This window comes from Diabrotica virgifera, chromosome 4 (assembly GCF_917563875.1).
Source record: "Diabrotica virgifera virgifera chromosome 4, PGI_DIABVI_V3a".
Lineage (NCBI taxonomy): Eukaryota > Metazoa > Arthropoda > Insecta > Coleoptera > Chrysomelidae > Diabrotica > Diabrotica virgifera.
Window position 1 is genome coordinate 138,664,315 of NC_065446.1, and position 15,569 is coordinate 138,679,883.

At 33.7% G+C, this 15,569-nt stretch overlaps 1 protein-coding gene across 1 annotated transcript in view; it reads left to right on the forward strand.

Moving 5' to 3' along the window:
* The first annotated feature begins 1,076 nt into the window (after window positions 1–1,076).
* LOC114337291 (uncharacterized) overlaps window positions 1,077–15,569 on the forward strand; it is a 253,577-nt gene continuing 239,084 nt past the window's right edge. The window contains exon 1 of the mRNA XM_050648395.1: window positions 1,077–1,257. Within this exon, the coding sequence (XP_050504352.1) occupies window positions 1,212–1,257 (46 nt within the window). The 5' untranslated portion in view covers window positions 1,077–1,211. The remainder of the gene's footprint in view (window positions 1,258–15,569) is intronic.

A 15,569-nucleotide genomic window follows, 5' to 3' on the forward strand; every position in this document is an offset into this window, starting at 1 on the left:
CAACAAAGATGGAATTTCTAAGGAGAAGCTACAGAGTAACAAGGAGAGATAGTGTATAATCCCTAGGGCTCAATGGAGAACTTTGTTTAGATAGAATGGAAACACCAATAGCGATAAAAGTATTTATTGATAGAACCGACACTAGGGTATTTTACCCCGGGAGGACTTTGAATACTGACTTGTTACCGGTACGCGTTTAGTTGAAGACTGTAGATGACTCTATTTGAAGTTACATCTTGACAGCTTGAATTGATTCTTGAGAATGATTCTAAATGTGTGTACTTTCTCAGCGGTGGCACTTAGTATTGGTGTCAAGCCACGCGCTGAGTTTATTTACAAATATTGAGAACAAAGAAATATATTTGATCATCAAATTAAATAATGCAATTGCCCGAATTATTGTTTACAATTTACAATTCGTGAACTAAATTAGAAACCCGTACATGTATTATACCATAACAAATTGGCTCATGTGATATACGGGGTGATAAAAATATACTGTTCAATATCTGATATGAATAATGAATGTTTGATATGGGACAGATAGAATAAATAACATATAAATTAAGAAAAGAATGGGAATGAATTCGTACATAATACCTACACTACATAGAACATAAGAGATTAATCTGGTACGGGCATGTCAGAAGAGCAATGAAAAAGAATTTAAAATAGGCATTCATCAATGGGAAAAACCTAAATATTAATTTCTACATGTCAATATGTAAATACATACTCATACATACACATCTGGGCCAACTAGTAACTATCATATTCAGTCCTAATTTTTTAACATACGCAACATTTTACATAACAACATATTTAATTCAATATTTAGGTAACAAAATTTTGTAACATTACAAAATAAAACTAGCGCCACAACACCATTTTCCTGATAACACCCACCTACATCCATTCAATCCAATCAATCTATAATTGCGAACGATAACAGCAATTTAACTACAATACAAGTACCTATTCCGTAACCTTTGACATGACATCATACGAAAATGGTACTACCGTAGTAGAGGTACCACCACTTTTCTCGACAGGTACTATCCTTCATCGACGCACAAATAATCAGTAGCCGACGTCGCGGTGGTACCGGCGGCATTCGCTTTGTACAATTGCAACCTTCATCGCGCATTCAGTAGTTCCGACTAGAGCGGTACCATAGACTTAATTGGTGTAATCATGTGTGTTTTGTCAATATGATTATCCTCATTTGGTGTTTGTGTTTGTTTAAATTTATTTTTGGTAAGCGAACCCTTTTTAATGATACAATGCATTCGAGGATATTGAGAAGAAAACATTTTTAAATACATTGTTTATTAAAAAAATAACTATGTTGCGACAAGTACCTAACCATTCCTAATAGTTATTTACCTACCAAGGGCATTAAGTAGATTTCTTCGGGCCCGAGTCGCCCAAGGGTATACACATACACATATATTAATGCCCACAGTACATATAAAATTTTATATCATACTAGTTTGTTATCGTATTCACAAACTAAATATTTTCAAAAATTCAGAAAATGTATCTTAGTAGATTATGCAATATCATCATCATCATCATCATCATCATCATTATTCCTCAACCTCTTGCATGTACTGTTGGATATAATAGGTCTCCTCCATATTCTTCCATTGTTCTCTATCTTGTGCCTTCTGTATCCAATTTACCACTGTTTTTCTCAAGTCATACATCCACCTTTTTGGTAGTCTACCTCGGTGTCTCTTATCTTCTCTAGCTCTCCGTTCTAAGAGTTTTTTGGTCCACCTATTATAATTTAAACGTGCTACATGTCCAGCCCATCTCCATTTGGTTTGTGCAATTTTTTCTATGATATCGGTCACTTTGGTCCTCTCTCTCACTATCCTGTTTGGTACCATATCTCTTCTTGTTATTCACAACATTGCTCTTTCTATTTTTCTTTGGGTTATTTTCAATTTATTTGCAGAATGTTCAGTCAAAGTTCTGGTTTCGGAACCATATGTTATTACCGGCAGGATGCATTGGTTGTAAAATTTTTTCTTCGAGCAAATCGGTAGCGTCCCTTTAAGAGTAAGTATACAATATATCAAACATAAGTTAGCATGCGCTGCTGTCAAACCTAAAAATAAAAAATGCAGGAAAGTTTTGAAAAGCAACACAAAACTTTCTACCAAAGAAATAGAGAGACCCATACGACAGAGAATACAATAAATTACTAAACTGAATGGCAGTTTCTTATGGTCCAAATATTTAATGGTAAAAAAGACTTTATTGGAAAACAAGAATATTAACATCGCTAATTACCATAGGATAAGCAAATATTTGAAACAAGGTTTAAGAGTATACCACTTAAAAAACTCTGAAGTTCTGTCTAGAGAAGATGTTTTAAAGTTTATCCCTGAAGCACCGAATGAGGCGCTTTTAATGGAAAAAGTTGTATTAATATTTGGTGTATTTGGTGAAAGTCGACGACAAGAACTGGTGAATGTGCTAATTACGCATGTGGAAAATAGAAAATCAGTTGTTGTGGTAAATGTGACAGAGATTGTGGTAAAACCGACAAAAAGCGCGTTTTTATCATTATTGGCGAAAACAAAATGAATAGTTTGAAACTAATAAGGCATTACATATCTTTACGGCTACGTGGTTGTTCAGAAAAAGATTTTTTCTAACCTACAGACAAGGTCATTTTACTATACAACCAAATGGAAAAAATACGTTTGGAAAAATCCCCTTCAGCATTGCAAAATATCTTGATTTCAACGATCCTCGCACTGTGTTCATGTACACGTTAGAGACATATCGTTAACCAATGTAATAAACCCTATTTTCTTCAATCTTTTACAATACGAGAAGGGAAAATAAAGAACGCATTTGTCAAATTGCTATATAATTAGTTACAAAAGCTTCCAAAGTATTTTGTTCAATTTGTAAGTGTAAGCATATCTTATACTTACAACCTTATCGAGCCAGCCAAAAAGATGATTCATCATCATCATCAGCCTCTCTCGATCCATTGCTGGACATAGACCTCCCCTGTTTTTCTTTAAAGTGTTCTATCTTATGCTTTCTGTATCCAGTTTTATGTTGTCTTCCGTATGTCGTCTTGTCATCGTGTTGGTCGTGTTCCTCTGTTACTGTTATCAGCTCTTGGTCTCCATTCAACTGGTTTGCGAGTCCATCTTCCATCCTTCATTCTGGAAAAGTGTCCAGTAAGTCATCACAGGTAGCACGCATTGGTCGAAAACTTTTTTCTTCATATTAACTGGAATATCACTCTTAAAAACGTTTCTTAAGAGCTCTGTATGCTGTTCATCCTTGTATTATTCTTTTGGATACTTCGTATGTTTGATTGTCCTTACCTTTCTAATTTTCGTAGCCCAGATATATGTATACAGTCGGAAAAATGAAAGAATACCCATGAACGAACATATAAAACACCCTGTATTTTCCTGTCACCGTGTCACAAAGAAAATTGTCCAGTGCAAGTACATGTTTCAGTAATTATTACATGTACTTATGCTGGCCAATTTTTTGTGTGACACAGTGGCAGGAAAATATAGCGTGTTTTATATGTTCGTTCATGGGTATTCTTTCGTTTTTCCGACTTTATATATATTTGTCTACCAGTTCTATTTGTTCATTTTGAATTTCAAGGTGTTTACTTGGTACTAAGTGCGTGATATATTGTGTTGTTGGTATATTCATTTTTAAGCATATTTTATGAAAAGCTGTACTTCCAACATTTTCTTTATTTGTTCCAAATCGTCTGCAACCAAAACTATATCGACTACATGATGAAAATCGACTATATGAACAAGATGATAATGGCATATCAAAAATGCTTTAGTAGAAGAACTGACCTTGTACTCATTATAAATCAATAAATCGTCTTCGTTTGGACCACCTATATTAACATACCCATTAATGGAACAATCGCTTATTTTCACTATGTACGGACTGCATTTTGTAACAAAACAATGACCAATTGTATTATCACAGAATTATTATGGTATGCAATTTTATCAAAAGAATTAAATTTAATTGTATTCTGTCTCACAGTTACGATATGCATACCAAATTTTACAAACTGACGTAAATCGAAATTGATTAAACTTATCAGGATCTGAAACTGTTGTCTTGAGGCATGCCCAAGTTAAATGTTATGTTTATATGGGATTAGCCACAGTTTGGTTATAATGAGAATTAATGGTTTGGTTATGATGAGGGAATTTTTATCTAAAAAATATTTGACGTGAATAATCCATATAATAGAAAAAAGAGAGAAAGACAGCTTTAGATTTATGTAATTCGATTCGTAGGCCACCATCATCGACTGACCTAGGTTTCTACTTTTCAGTGTCTTCAGAGGCGCCTGTGGTGTATCCAGAAGTGCCGAAGCGAAATAATTCTGGTTGTTGCACTAGGAAAGTAATTAATATATTAAATGCGTACGGACGCGTTAGCAACATCTATCTAGAGACAAAGAGAATTCTCTATAGGACAGAATGCAGAATTCTTGGTGACTAGCTATTGCCTAAGCTTTTTACAAATTTATAAAGACACAGGCCGATAAATAGCGGACAATGGGAGAATCTACAATATACATTCATCGCCTGCCCGGTTATATACACTCACCGGCACAAAAACGGGCACCCTAAAAAATGGGCCATTTGTAACGACTTGTATTTCCTAAACCTGATATTCGATTTAAGTATTTTTTTTTAATATGTTATAGCCTTATTCTTTAACAATATCGCTGTAATAATATTGTTGCTAGACAGGTACATTGTCATTGTATACAGGGTGCACGAATCAAACTGTGTTTTTTTCTCAAACTTTGGAACACCCTATGGAATGTGCCAGCTTTTATAAAATAATAAAATTAAAACCCAACTATAGCCCCAGGTTTTCTTAACATTCTGTTTTTTGATTCATTCGCTTAAGTTGGATAATAAAAAAGTTAGGCACTTCAACAGCTACCCCTGTTTTTCGTCAATACAGGGTGGTTTTAAATAAGTACGGCAAACTTTAAGGGATAATTCTGCATGATATATTAATGATAGTTTGCTTTAAAAACTTATGCCCGCAAATGCTTCGTTTCCGAGATAGGGGATGTTGAAATAGTTCTTACAAACTGACGATTTATTTATTGCTCTAATAAAACGGTTTGTGATATGCAAATGAAATTTAATAGATTTTAAGAGGTAGTTATTGCGCATTTTTTGGCATACAATTAAGAATTAATTTATATTCATCATTGGCGTGCATACGGGTATAAACATTTTAGATATATCCCGTATGCACGCCAATGGTGATTATAAAATTCTTAATTGTATTCCAAAAAATACGCAATAACTACCTCTTAAAATCTACCAAATTTCATTTGCATATCACAAACCGTTTTAGAGCAATAAATAAATCGTCAGTTTGTAAGAACAACTTCAACACCCCCTATCTCGGAAACAAAGCATTTGCGGGCATACGTTTATAAAGCAAACTGTCATTATTTTATCATGCAGAATTACCCCTTAAAGTTTGCCGTACTTATTTAAAATCACCCTGTATTGACGAAAAACAGAGGTAGTTGTTAAAGTGCCTAACTTTTTTATTATCCAACATAAGCAAATGAATCAAAAAACAGAATGTTAAGAAAACCTGGGGCTATAGTTGGGTTTTAATTTCAGTATTTTATAAAAGCTGGCACATTCCGTAGAGTGTTCCAAAGTTTGAGAAAAAAACACAGTTTCATTCGTACACCCTGTATACATTGACAATGTACCTGTCTAGCAACAATATTATTACGGCGATATTGGTCAAGAACAAGGCTATAACATATTAAAAAAAATACTTAAATCGGATATCAGGTTTAGGAAATACAAGTCATTAAAAATGACCCATTTTTGGGGTGCCCGTTTTTTGTGCCGGTGAGTGTAGATAAAATTTCAACAAAATTCTGCGTCCTTAGTACTCAATTATGAGTAAAATAAAATAAGTAAAAACAGCTTCAAATTTAATTCACATTCAGACATAATTATTTCGCTTCGGGCTACACCACAGGCGGCTATGTAGACACTGAAAAGAGTGAAAAGTAGACCTAGGCCGATGGTGGTGGTCCCCGAATCGAATTAAATCTAAAGCTGTTTTTCCGTATTTTATTTTACTCATAACTGAATATTTAGGAGGCAGAATTCTGTTGGAATTTTATTTAGATAAACGGGCAGGTGATGAATGTATATTGTAGATTCTCCCATTATCCGCTATTTATCGTCCTGTGTCTTTATAAACTTGTCTGAGACAACTTCTAATCGAAAAGAACATTGATGAAAAAGATATTAGAATAATAACTAATTTGTATTGGAATCAAATAGCACAAGTCAAGGTCGATGATGAAATGACTGAGAAGATCAAAATATGTAGAGGAGTAAGACAGGGGTGTATTCTGTCTCCTCTTTTGTTTAATTTTTATAGCGAAGTCATATTTAAAGAAGCTCTGTCGGAGGTTAGTTGTGGTGTAATGATCAAAGGAAATACAATCAATAATGTGAGATACGCTGACGACACAGTGATATAAGCAGACAATCTTGCAGATCTGCAACAACGACTTACATTAAACCTCAGAAAAACTAAATGGATGGTAATAACAAAAGATCCACACGCCAGGAATGATTTGGTTGTCAATAACACCGTTATAGAAAGGGTATCCTCCTATAAATACCTTGGAGCTTGCCTGGATCATTCAGGCGATCAAACAAAAGAAATAAGAGCAAGAATAGCAATAGCTAGATCAGCATTTAACAAGATGAAAATATTTCTCTGTAGTCGTGACATAAATCTTGATATGAGAGTGCGTATGCTGCGGTGTTATATCTTCTCCACTTTATTATATGGAGTTGAGTCATGGACCATGAAGATGGGCAGCATTAAAAACATTGAAGCTTTTGAGATGTGGTGCTACCGTAGAATGCTCCGTGTATCTTGGGTGGACCACGTGACGAATGCCGAAATTTTACGTCGGATCGGAAAAGGATGTGAAGTTGTACTTACTGTTAAAAGAAGAAAGCTTGAATACTTTGGCCATGTTATGAGAGGTGACAAATACTCGCTGCTGAGACTGATCATCCAGGGTAAAATCAGGGGTAAGAGAAGTATCGGTAGGCGCAGAATATCTTGGTTAAAAAATCTGAGGGAATGGTTCGGCTGCAGTTCCATCGACCTATTTAGGGCGGCCGCCAGTAAAATAAGAATAGCTGTGATGATTTCCAACCTCCGATAGAAGACGGACTTTAAGAAAAAGAAGTCTTTATAAATTTGTAAAAAGCTCAGGCAATAGATAGTCACCAATGATTCTGTATTCCGACCTTACTTACTTACTTATTCCTAAGCCTTTCTACCTTTAGGTATAAGGCTGGTGGAGTTGAGTTTGGCATTGTAGTCTCCATGCTTTCCGATCTTGCGTTAGGTTTCTTGCACTTTCCAATGTCAATCCCTTTTTCTCGACTTCTTTCCTGATTTCATATACCCACATAACTCTTGGTCTTCCTCTTTTGTTTATCCCCTGCACTCTCGTTTCGAACACTCGTTTTGTAAGCCTCTCGTTCGACATTCTACACACGTGCCCGAACCATCTAAGTTGTCCATCCACTATTTTTTCATTGATTGGTTCTAGTTTTAGGTTTTGTCTAATTGTTTAGTTTCGTATATTGTCTGACCTCTTTCTGTTTGATATTTTCCTCAGGAACCTCAATTCCATAGCATTGACTCCGAATTTTTGTCTCCCTGTCAATGTCCATGTCTCGCTGCTATACATAATTGTTGGTCTAACTACTGATTTAACGACTGCCGTTTTTACTTTCTCCGGTATCTCTTTTTTCCCCAAAAATGTTGTTTTCATAGCGTTAAATAAGCTTCCTGTTCGTCCAATTTTCTCGTTTATTTCCATGTCTTGTTTACCATTTGATTCGATTATTACTCCTAGGTATTTAAAATATTCCACTTGCTCTAGTTCTTCTTCTAGGATTTCAAGATTGTTCTGTAAGTCTTTTCTGCTTTCTGCTATCAATACCATGTCGTCTGCAAATAGTAGATCCGATAGTTGAGTCCGTTTCATTTGCCAGTATCCTAATGTTAGTTTTCTCATTCTTCTCTTGGCTTTCTTTATCGCTTCATCCAGTACCACTGAGAATAGCAGTGGATTCAGCACGCAGCCCTGTTTGACGCCTTGACTTGTAGTAAATTCTCTGGATTCCTCGTTATTTATTACTTCTATTATGTGTCTGTCGACTCCCCTTTATTTTAGTGTCTTCCATACGTCCTTTCTTCGGATTCTGTCATATGCCTTTCCCAGGTCAATGAAGCACATATATATCTCTCTATTCTTCTTGATTACCTTCTCACTTACTTTTCTTAATGTGAATATTAGGTCTTGCGTGCTTCTGTCCTTCCTGAATCCACACTGTGTGTCTTCCATAGTTGTTTCTATTTGAGTTTTTATTCTGGTCTCTATTATTCTTGCGAATACCTTTCCAGGGATACTTGATATGGTGATACCTCGGTAATTATTACAGTTTCTCTTGTCTCCCTTTTTGTGTATTGGTAATATAATGTCTTTCTTCCAGTCCTTTGGTAATTCTGCTCTATTTATGATATCATTCATTAGTCCTTTCATGCTATCCATTCCCTCTGTCCCCATGAATTTTATCATTTCCGGGGTGATATGATCCTTGCCTGGTGCTTTGCCCAATTTTACTCTTTCTATTGCTTTCTCTAATTCCTCTCTTGTTATGGATTCCACTTGTTCTTCATTCCTTTCCTGTATCTCCCCTATGTTGTCCGTGTCTGCATGAGTTAGCTCTTTGAAATGTTCTCTCCGTCTTCCCATTATTTGTTTTTCTTCTGTTAGTACGTCTCCATTCTTGTTTTTTATATTCGGCATCGTGTGCTCTTTACTTTCTTTTGTCTGAGTTGTTTTAATGCGCCGTAAAAGAGTTTTTGGTTTTCCCTATAATTTTTTGTCATTTTTTGTCCAAATCTCTCCCATGACCTTTCCTTTCCTGCTTTCACCGCTATTTTAACCTCCTTCCTTTTTCTTTATATGCCTCGTAGTAATCTTCCAGGTGTTTTGTGCTTAGGTATCTCTTCCACTTGTCTTTTTTGTTCTTTATTTACTCTCGTATTTCTTCCGTCCACCATTCCGTTCTCCTCATGTTAGTATTTGCTATTTTTGCTTTCCCGCAAGTTTCCTCAGCTGCTTTGATTATGCTGGTTTTTAGATAATCCCATTTTTCTTCTATATTTGTATTTTTTGCCCTACCTTTCAGAGTATTATCTAATTTTTCTTGGAATTTCTTCTTATATCTTTCCTCTTTTAATTTGTAACTTTTTATTTTTTCGTTTACTACATTTCTTTTCTTTTCTTCTTTTTCCTCTGTTGTTCTCATTCTTATTATTACTAGATGGTGGTCACTGCCAATCTCTGAGCCTCTTTTCACTTTCGTATCCTGTACTCTTTTCCATTTGTTGCTGCTTACCAAAAAGTAATCTATGATTGATTTTTCGTTTCTGCTGTCTTGTACTCTCGTGTATTTGTGTACTTCTTTATGTTTAAATTTTGTATTTGTTAAAACTGGTTTGTTCTCCATACATATTTCTATTATTCTTTCACCATTTCTCTTTAGTATTTCTTCTCCTTCTTTTCCCATGCGCTCCTCTATTCCGCTGTTGTTGTTTTCGACTCTACCGTTTAGATCTCCCATTACAATTATGTTTTCTTCCCCATTGTCAGTTTGCATTTGGAACTTCTCGAAAAATTTATCTTTCTCTTCATTTCTTGCATCTTGATTTACTCCGTAGGCTGTTATTATTGTCCATATTTCTTCGGAAGTAGACTATTCCGACCTATAGAGGATTTTCTATCTTTCTAGATAATTTTGTTTTAGAAGCATGAATTTTTATAAAAATGAAAATAAACGGTTTCGTTTTGATTCAAATCGGGTCCCTTGCCATCCCTCGACACGTGTTTCTAGGTCTACCCGTTGTCAAGAAGGCTTTGCAAGAAGACCAATCTGAATCAAAACGTCCGTTCTGCTTAGTATAAATAATGAAATATTTATACCGGAGAATGGTTAAAATGACCTCTAACGGGGAACGATGAAATGAGTGAAATGAATGCCAATAACGAATCAAGTAATTTGTTAACCAAGGTACTAAAATACCAACTGGTGACGCTAGGAAAATATTCCAACAATGCATCTCAGATTACCCATATGAAACCTCATCATTTTTATACTTTAGAGATTATGGTGTAAGTGTAGGGTATAAAACAAAAATGAAAATAAACGGATTATTTTTAATTAATATTTAATTTATATTTAACGGATTAGCAATTAAAATTATAGAATAAGAGCTGTGAGACATTTTTGAGCAGGTATTTTAGGCAACTTGAAATTTTTTTAGGTGACTCTTTCATGATAGCCTAATAAAAAATACCGGTCTGGCTGGAGGGTAGCGGTTATTTTCCCCAAAAATCCTCACCAAAGTTAAAAAAAGGGTAAATATTGTTATTACAAAAAATATCATTCACGTGACTTTAAATTAAATTTAAATATTCAAATGTAAAGAAAATAAACAGGCCAGGCGATTTGATGGCGATTTTAAATATGCAAGATACTCGCATGGGCGCCCCAGAATTATTTTCAGGGGGTGCATCTGAACTTCAGAAGATTTCATCTGAATATGTACATACTACATATTAACGAGTATAAAATATACAACTATACATGCATAGATATGTACATTCCTTTCGGACAGGGAGGTGCAATTGTTATTTTGACAGGATATTCTTTAATATTAAAAATAAATATTCTAAAAAAAGACAGGTTTTTTTTGTGAAATTTTCTAACTGCCAGGTGATCAAATAAATTACGCGTGCATGTGAATGAAAAGCGCTATAGGTAAGCAGCAGTGTGAGAAAGAGTGTATACCGATAGCTGTTTGCGTCGTATGTTGTAGCTAAGCGAATCCGTTCTCTCGAGAAAAATCACCTGACCTGGCGATACACATGTTATTGTGCCTCGAAACGTTAGAGTAATTATTATATATTAAAGTTTCTTAAGTAATTTTTTATTAATTAAAGGAAAATAATACGTACCTACTATACAATAGATTTTGCAAATATGATAGGAAAAGACAAATTTATTATTATAAATATAAAGGTGGAAAAGTATAAAACTATAAACTAAATTAATTCTGTATCCGAATCTTGTACTTCTTCTTTAAACTCCTTATCTGAGCTTAAATATTCATTCTCTTCTACTTCGCCAGACTCCCCTCGAGACTCTGATTCCTCTTCTACATGATCTGTAAATAGTTGTAATATGTATTTAGAATTAATTAAAAATTAATTAGTGATTTTTAATTGAGTTGCTAAGTATTCTTTGTCCTTTTATACGGAGTCGACGTCTAGTCCGAATTGCGTTCCGTTTCTTGGGCCTTGTCGAATTGCGTCCCAAATATTTTGCTTACCTGGCCACCGATAACGTTTAGTCCGAATTGCGTTTCATTTCTTAATTATCCAACCCAATTGCGGTCAGAGGATAGCTTAATAAATATTAGGTAAGCAGGGAAATATAATAAACGTAATATCAACTAACAGTTTATTTTTATATAATATATTATATTAAAAAGCACCGAATTTATAACTAACACATTTAACGAAATTGTATCTTGAAATTTCACCCCTGTTATACTGGTTAATTTTCTGTTCGAGAAAAATATATTTGCTGGAGGTAGCTTTATCTACATTTCTAGAAATATTTTATTTAACAGAATTTATTTTTATATAAGAATCGGTTTGAATGCGCTTTAATGTTTCAACAAACAAAAAAATATTAGGATGTGAGACAAACAATAATTAAAAAAAAAAAAAAATCAATGGGAAAATCCCAATAGTTGGCTGTATACCATAGTTTAAAAAACCAATACAGAAGTAAAAACTTCGAGATGTATTCTGGTATAAAATCGTTTATTTAAAACTATAAAATGTCATGGATTGCAGAACGTTTTCGTTCTAAACAGAACATCTTCAGTGCCTAGAATGAAGTATTTCCACGTTAGTTTAAAGCAAAAGGTTAAAAATGTGACTGTTAAAATGAAAAATGTGGGAATACTTACATCCTGCCGAGTATTTTGAAACTAGCACACTGTAAATAGTGTTAACATCATCGTATATGGTTTACATAATGTAATATATTAAAATGTTATGACTACAAGTCGATGTTAATAGATAAAGTGCAACACATGCTAAAAGGGTGCCATGGTTCCCTGCTCGAAGATGCTAGGTACTTGCCAATTCAATGGGCACAGACCAACTGAAAAATTAGGAAGTGGATATACAATTTGACAAGGGTGACATGACATGACAAGATAAAGCCAATTTTTGGTTAAAGTTTCATTTGATTTTGGATTTTTTAATAAAATGCAAAGGTTTGTCTGCAAAAATAATTTAAATTATTTGAATAATAAAATCTACTGTAAAGTTTAAATTAGCAACTCTCTATTCCAGAATAACTTATAGATTCATTAAATTGATTGATTCATTAAATTTAATGAATCTATAAGTTATTCTGGAATAGAGAGTTGCTAATTTAAACTTTACAGTAGATTTTATTATTCAAATAATTTAAATTATTTTTGCAGACAAACCTTTGCATTTTATTAAAAAATCCAAAATCAAATGAAACTTTAACCAAAAATTGGCTTTATCTTGTCATGTCATGTCACCCTTGTCAAATTGTATATCCACTTCCTAATTTCTCAGTTGGTCTGTGCCCATTGAATTGGCAAGTACCTAGCATCTTCGAGCAGGGAACCATGGCACCCTTTTAGCATGTGTTCCACTTTATCTATTAACATCGACTTGTAGTCATAACATTTTAATATATTACATTATGTAAACCATATACGATGATGTTAACACTATTTACAGTGTGCTAGTTTCAAAATACTCGGCAGGATGTAAGTATTCCCACATTTTTCATTTTAACAGTCACATTTTTAACCTTTTGCTTTAAACTAACGTGGAAATACTTCATTCTAGGCACTGAAGATGTTCTGTTTAGAACGAAAACGTTCTGCAATCCATGACATTTTATAGTTTTAAATAAACGATTTTATACCAGAATACATCTCGAAGTTTTTACTTCTGTATTGGTTTTTTAATAATTTTTAAATTTTGAATGAAATCCCTCACAAGAATTAGTTGTTCTATAATATATAGATGCGCTATTCTTTGCCCAAATTTGTGGAGGAAATGTGGAGTCCTCTTCGATATACGTTTCAACTAGATAGTTTGCAAATGCGTCAACTCGATGATCATCTGGTTTTTCAGGCATAAAATTTTCTACAAAACAATCTCCAACTTGGCTCGGAGGAAGATACATTAGGCCAAAAAGATGCTTCAGCCATTTACCTATTTCTGAGTTCTCGTTCTTATACTCAGAACTCAACCCCACATTTTGTACTTTACGCCATCTCTAACAAGATTATAGAATAAATTCTTTATTTCAGAAAGTACTTACATTCAAGAAAAACTTTGAAACAGGTCAAATTTTATAAAAAAATACATCTTTAAAAAATAATGAGAATATTTAGGAGCAAATTTTTTGACAGAGGTTATGACGACATCTGTTTTTATGTCAAAAAATAAATTTTTTTGAAGATATTTTACCTACAATTCTTGTTTTAACTTATATCAAATGCTGTTTTTTGTAAAAAAAAATTGAAAAAATAAATATTTGGAAAAAGAAATTACAGTGAAGTTTGAAATAAACATATTGAAATGTTTAGTTTTACAAAAAAAAATATGATGACGTCATAACTCAAGTTTTTCTTAACAATCTACTATTTGCCAGTTACATTGCTATACGTATTACTTACTTACCAAGCTTGAGCAAGATGAAGTGGTTTTCCCCGTTCACATCATTTCAAAATCCATTGCGCGGTGCGATTGTCTAAGTTCACTCTTTACTGTTTGGAAATAAACTGCAATTTTAAAAATTCCACCCTATCAAGTTAACCTCCACTTTCTCTTATTTTTACTAAGAAACTAATTAGGTAAACCCTGTAAACCCAGGTAATACTGTGTAGGATTAAATTTTATTGTTAGAAACGGAACGCAATTGACCATACAAAACACATTACCCATATTACCTGAAAATCCCTCAAAATTTTGGACGAAATTCGGATACCTCCGGAGTCGAAGCCTGGACAATCAGGGGTGCATCTGAAAAAAGACTTGCCATTCTTGAGATGTGGTGTTATCGAATAATGTAAAAAATATCATGGACACAATACGTAACAAACTCGGAAACATTAAGAAAGATGAAAAAGGCAAAAGAAATACTAAACACTATGAAAGAAAGAAAAATGAGCTACTGTGATCATATACTAAGAAATAAAAAACGTGATGTGATTAGTTATATAAGGAAAAGTGCAATAAAAAAGAGAACCGGGAAGACGATTCAGATCCTGTTTGAAAAATTTAAAGTAGTTTAGTGTTAAAACAACAATAGAACTCTTCGGAATCGCTGCAGACAGAATAAAATGGGCCTTGATGATCGCTATTTTCATGAAACGATGAGGCACACGAAGAAGCAGAAGATTGAGTTAACTAAAAAAAGATTTCAGTTATAAAAAGAACATGTATGTAAGCTTACCTTCAGCAATATATCTGAAATTCTCTTTGGTTCGCTGATGAACTATAGCGTCATAAACTGATTGAGGCAAACAATCTCCCTCAAACCAATTAAAATCTAACTTATCCATACTTAGTATTCATCCATTTCGGTTAGGTGTTAAAGAACTGGGGACTTGCAAATATGCGTTTTGCCAAATGCTCGTGATATCCTGAGTTCTTAGCAGATGTTGTCTCAATTCGGCTTTGCACGGAGGCAAAGTAGATGGATCACACTTTTTCAATATTTTCTTAAAAGGCTCATTTTTCTTATTAGACTTATAATTTTGGCAGAATGTTTGAAATCGTGCTGTGTTGATATTTGATAAATTTTTGTACCATAAATTTCGCACATTAATTATTCCAAAGTTTTCAAGATCCGTTAATGCTTTCTGATAAATTAAATTTTTTTTTAATATTTTAAACGGTCTTATCTTGCCCTTTTGAAAAAAAAGACGAATTATAATAACATCCAGTTGTGGAAAGCAGGCAAACTCGTACATATTATAGATGGTTCTAATTCCGTAGATGTAGCTTCGTTATATTTATATACCTTTTAGAATATCCAGTACCATACTCCATAAAAATCTCCAGATCGTCACTTTGGAGATGATCCATGTTTCCAAGCATAATTATTAAAACATCTGTATTAGAATTTTTATTAGGAACATTTGTCTTTGCTAATGAATTAAGCTTACATACGTGATGAACTATCTTCGTGTCGGCTTCATCGTGATTTTCGCAGGTCATGTGATCGTCGATCGACATTTCTATACCATCATTATTTACAACATGCGAATAACATAAATCATAATTTAAATTTATTAAAAAACCAATACAG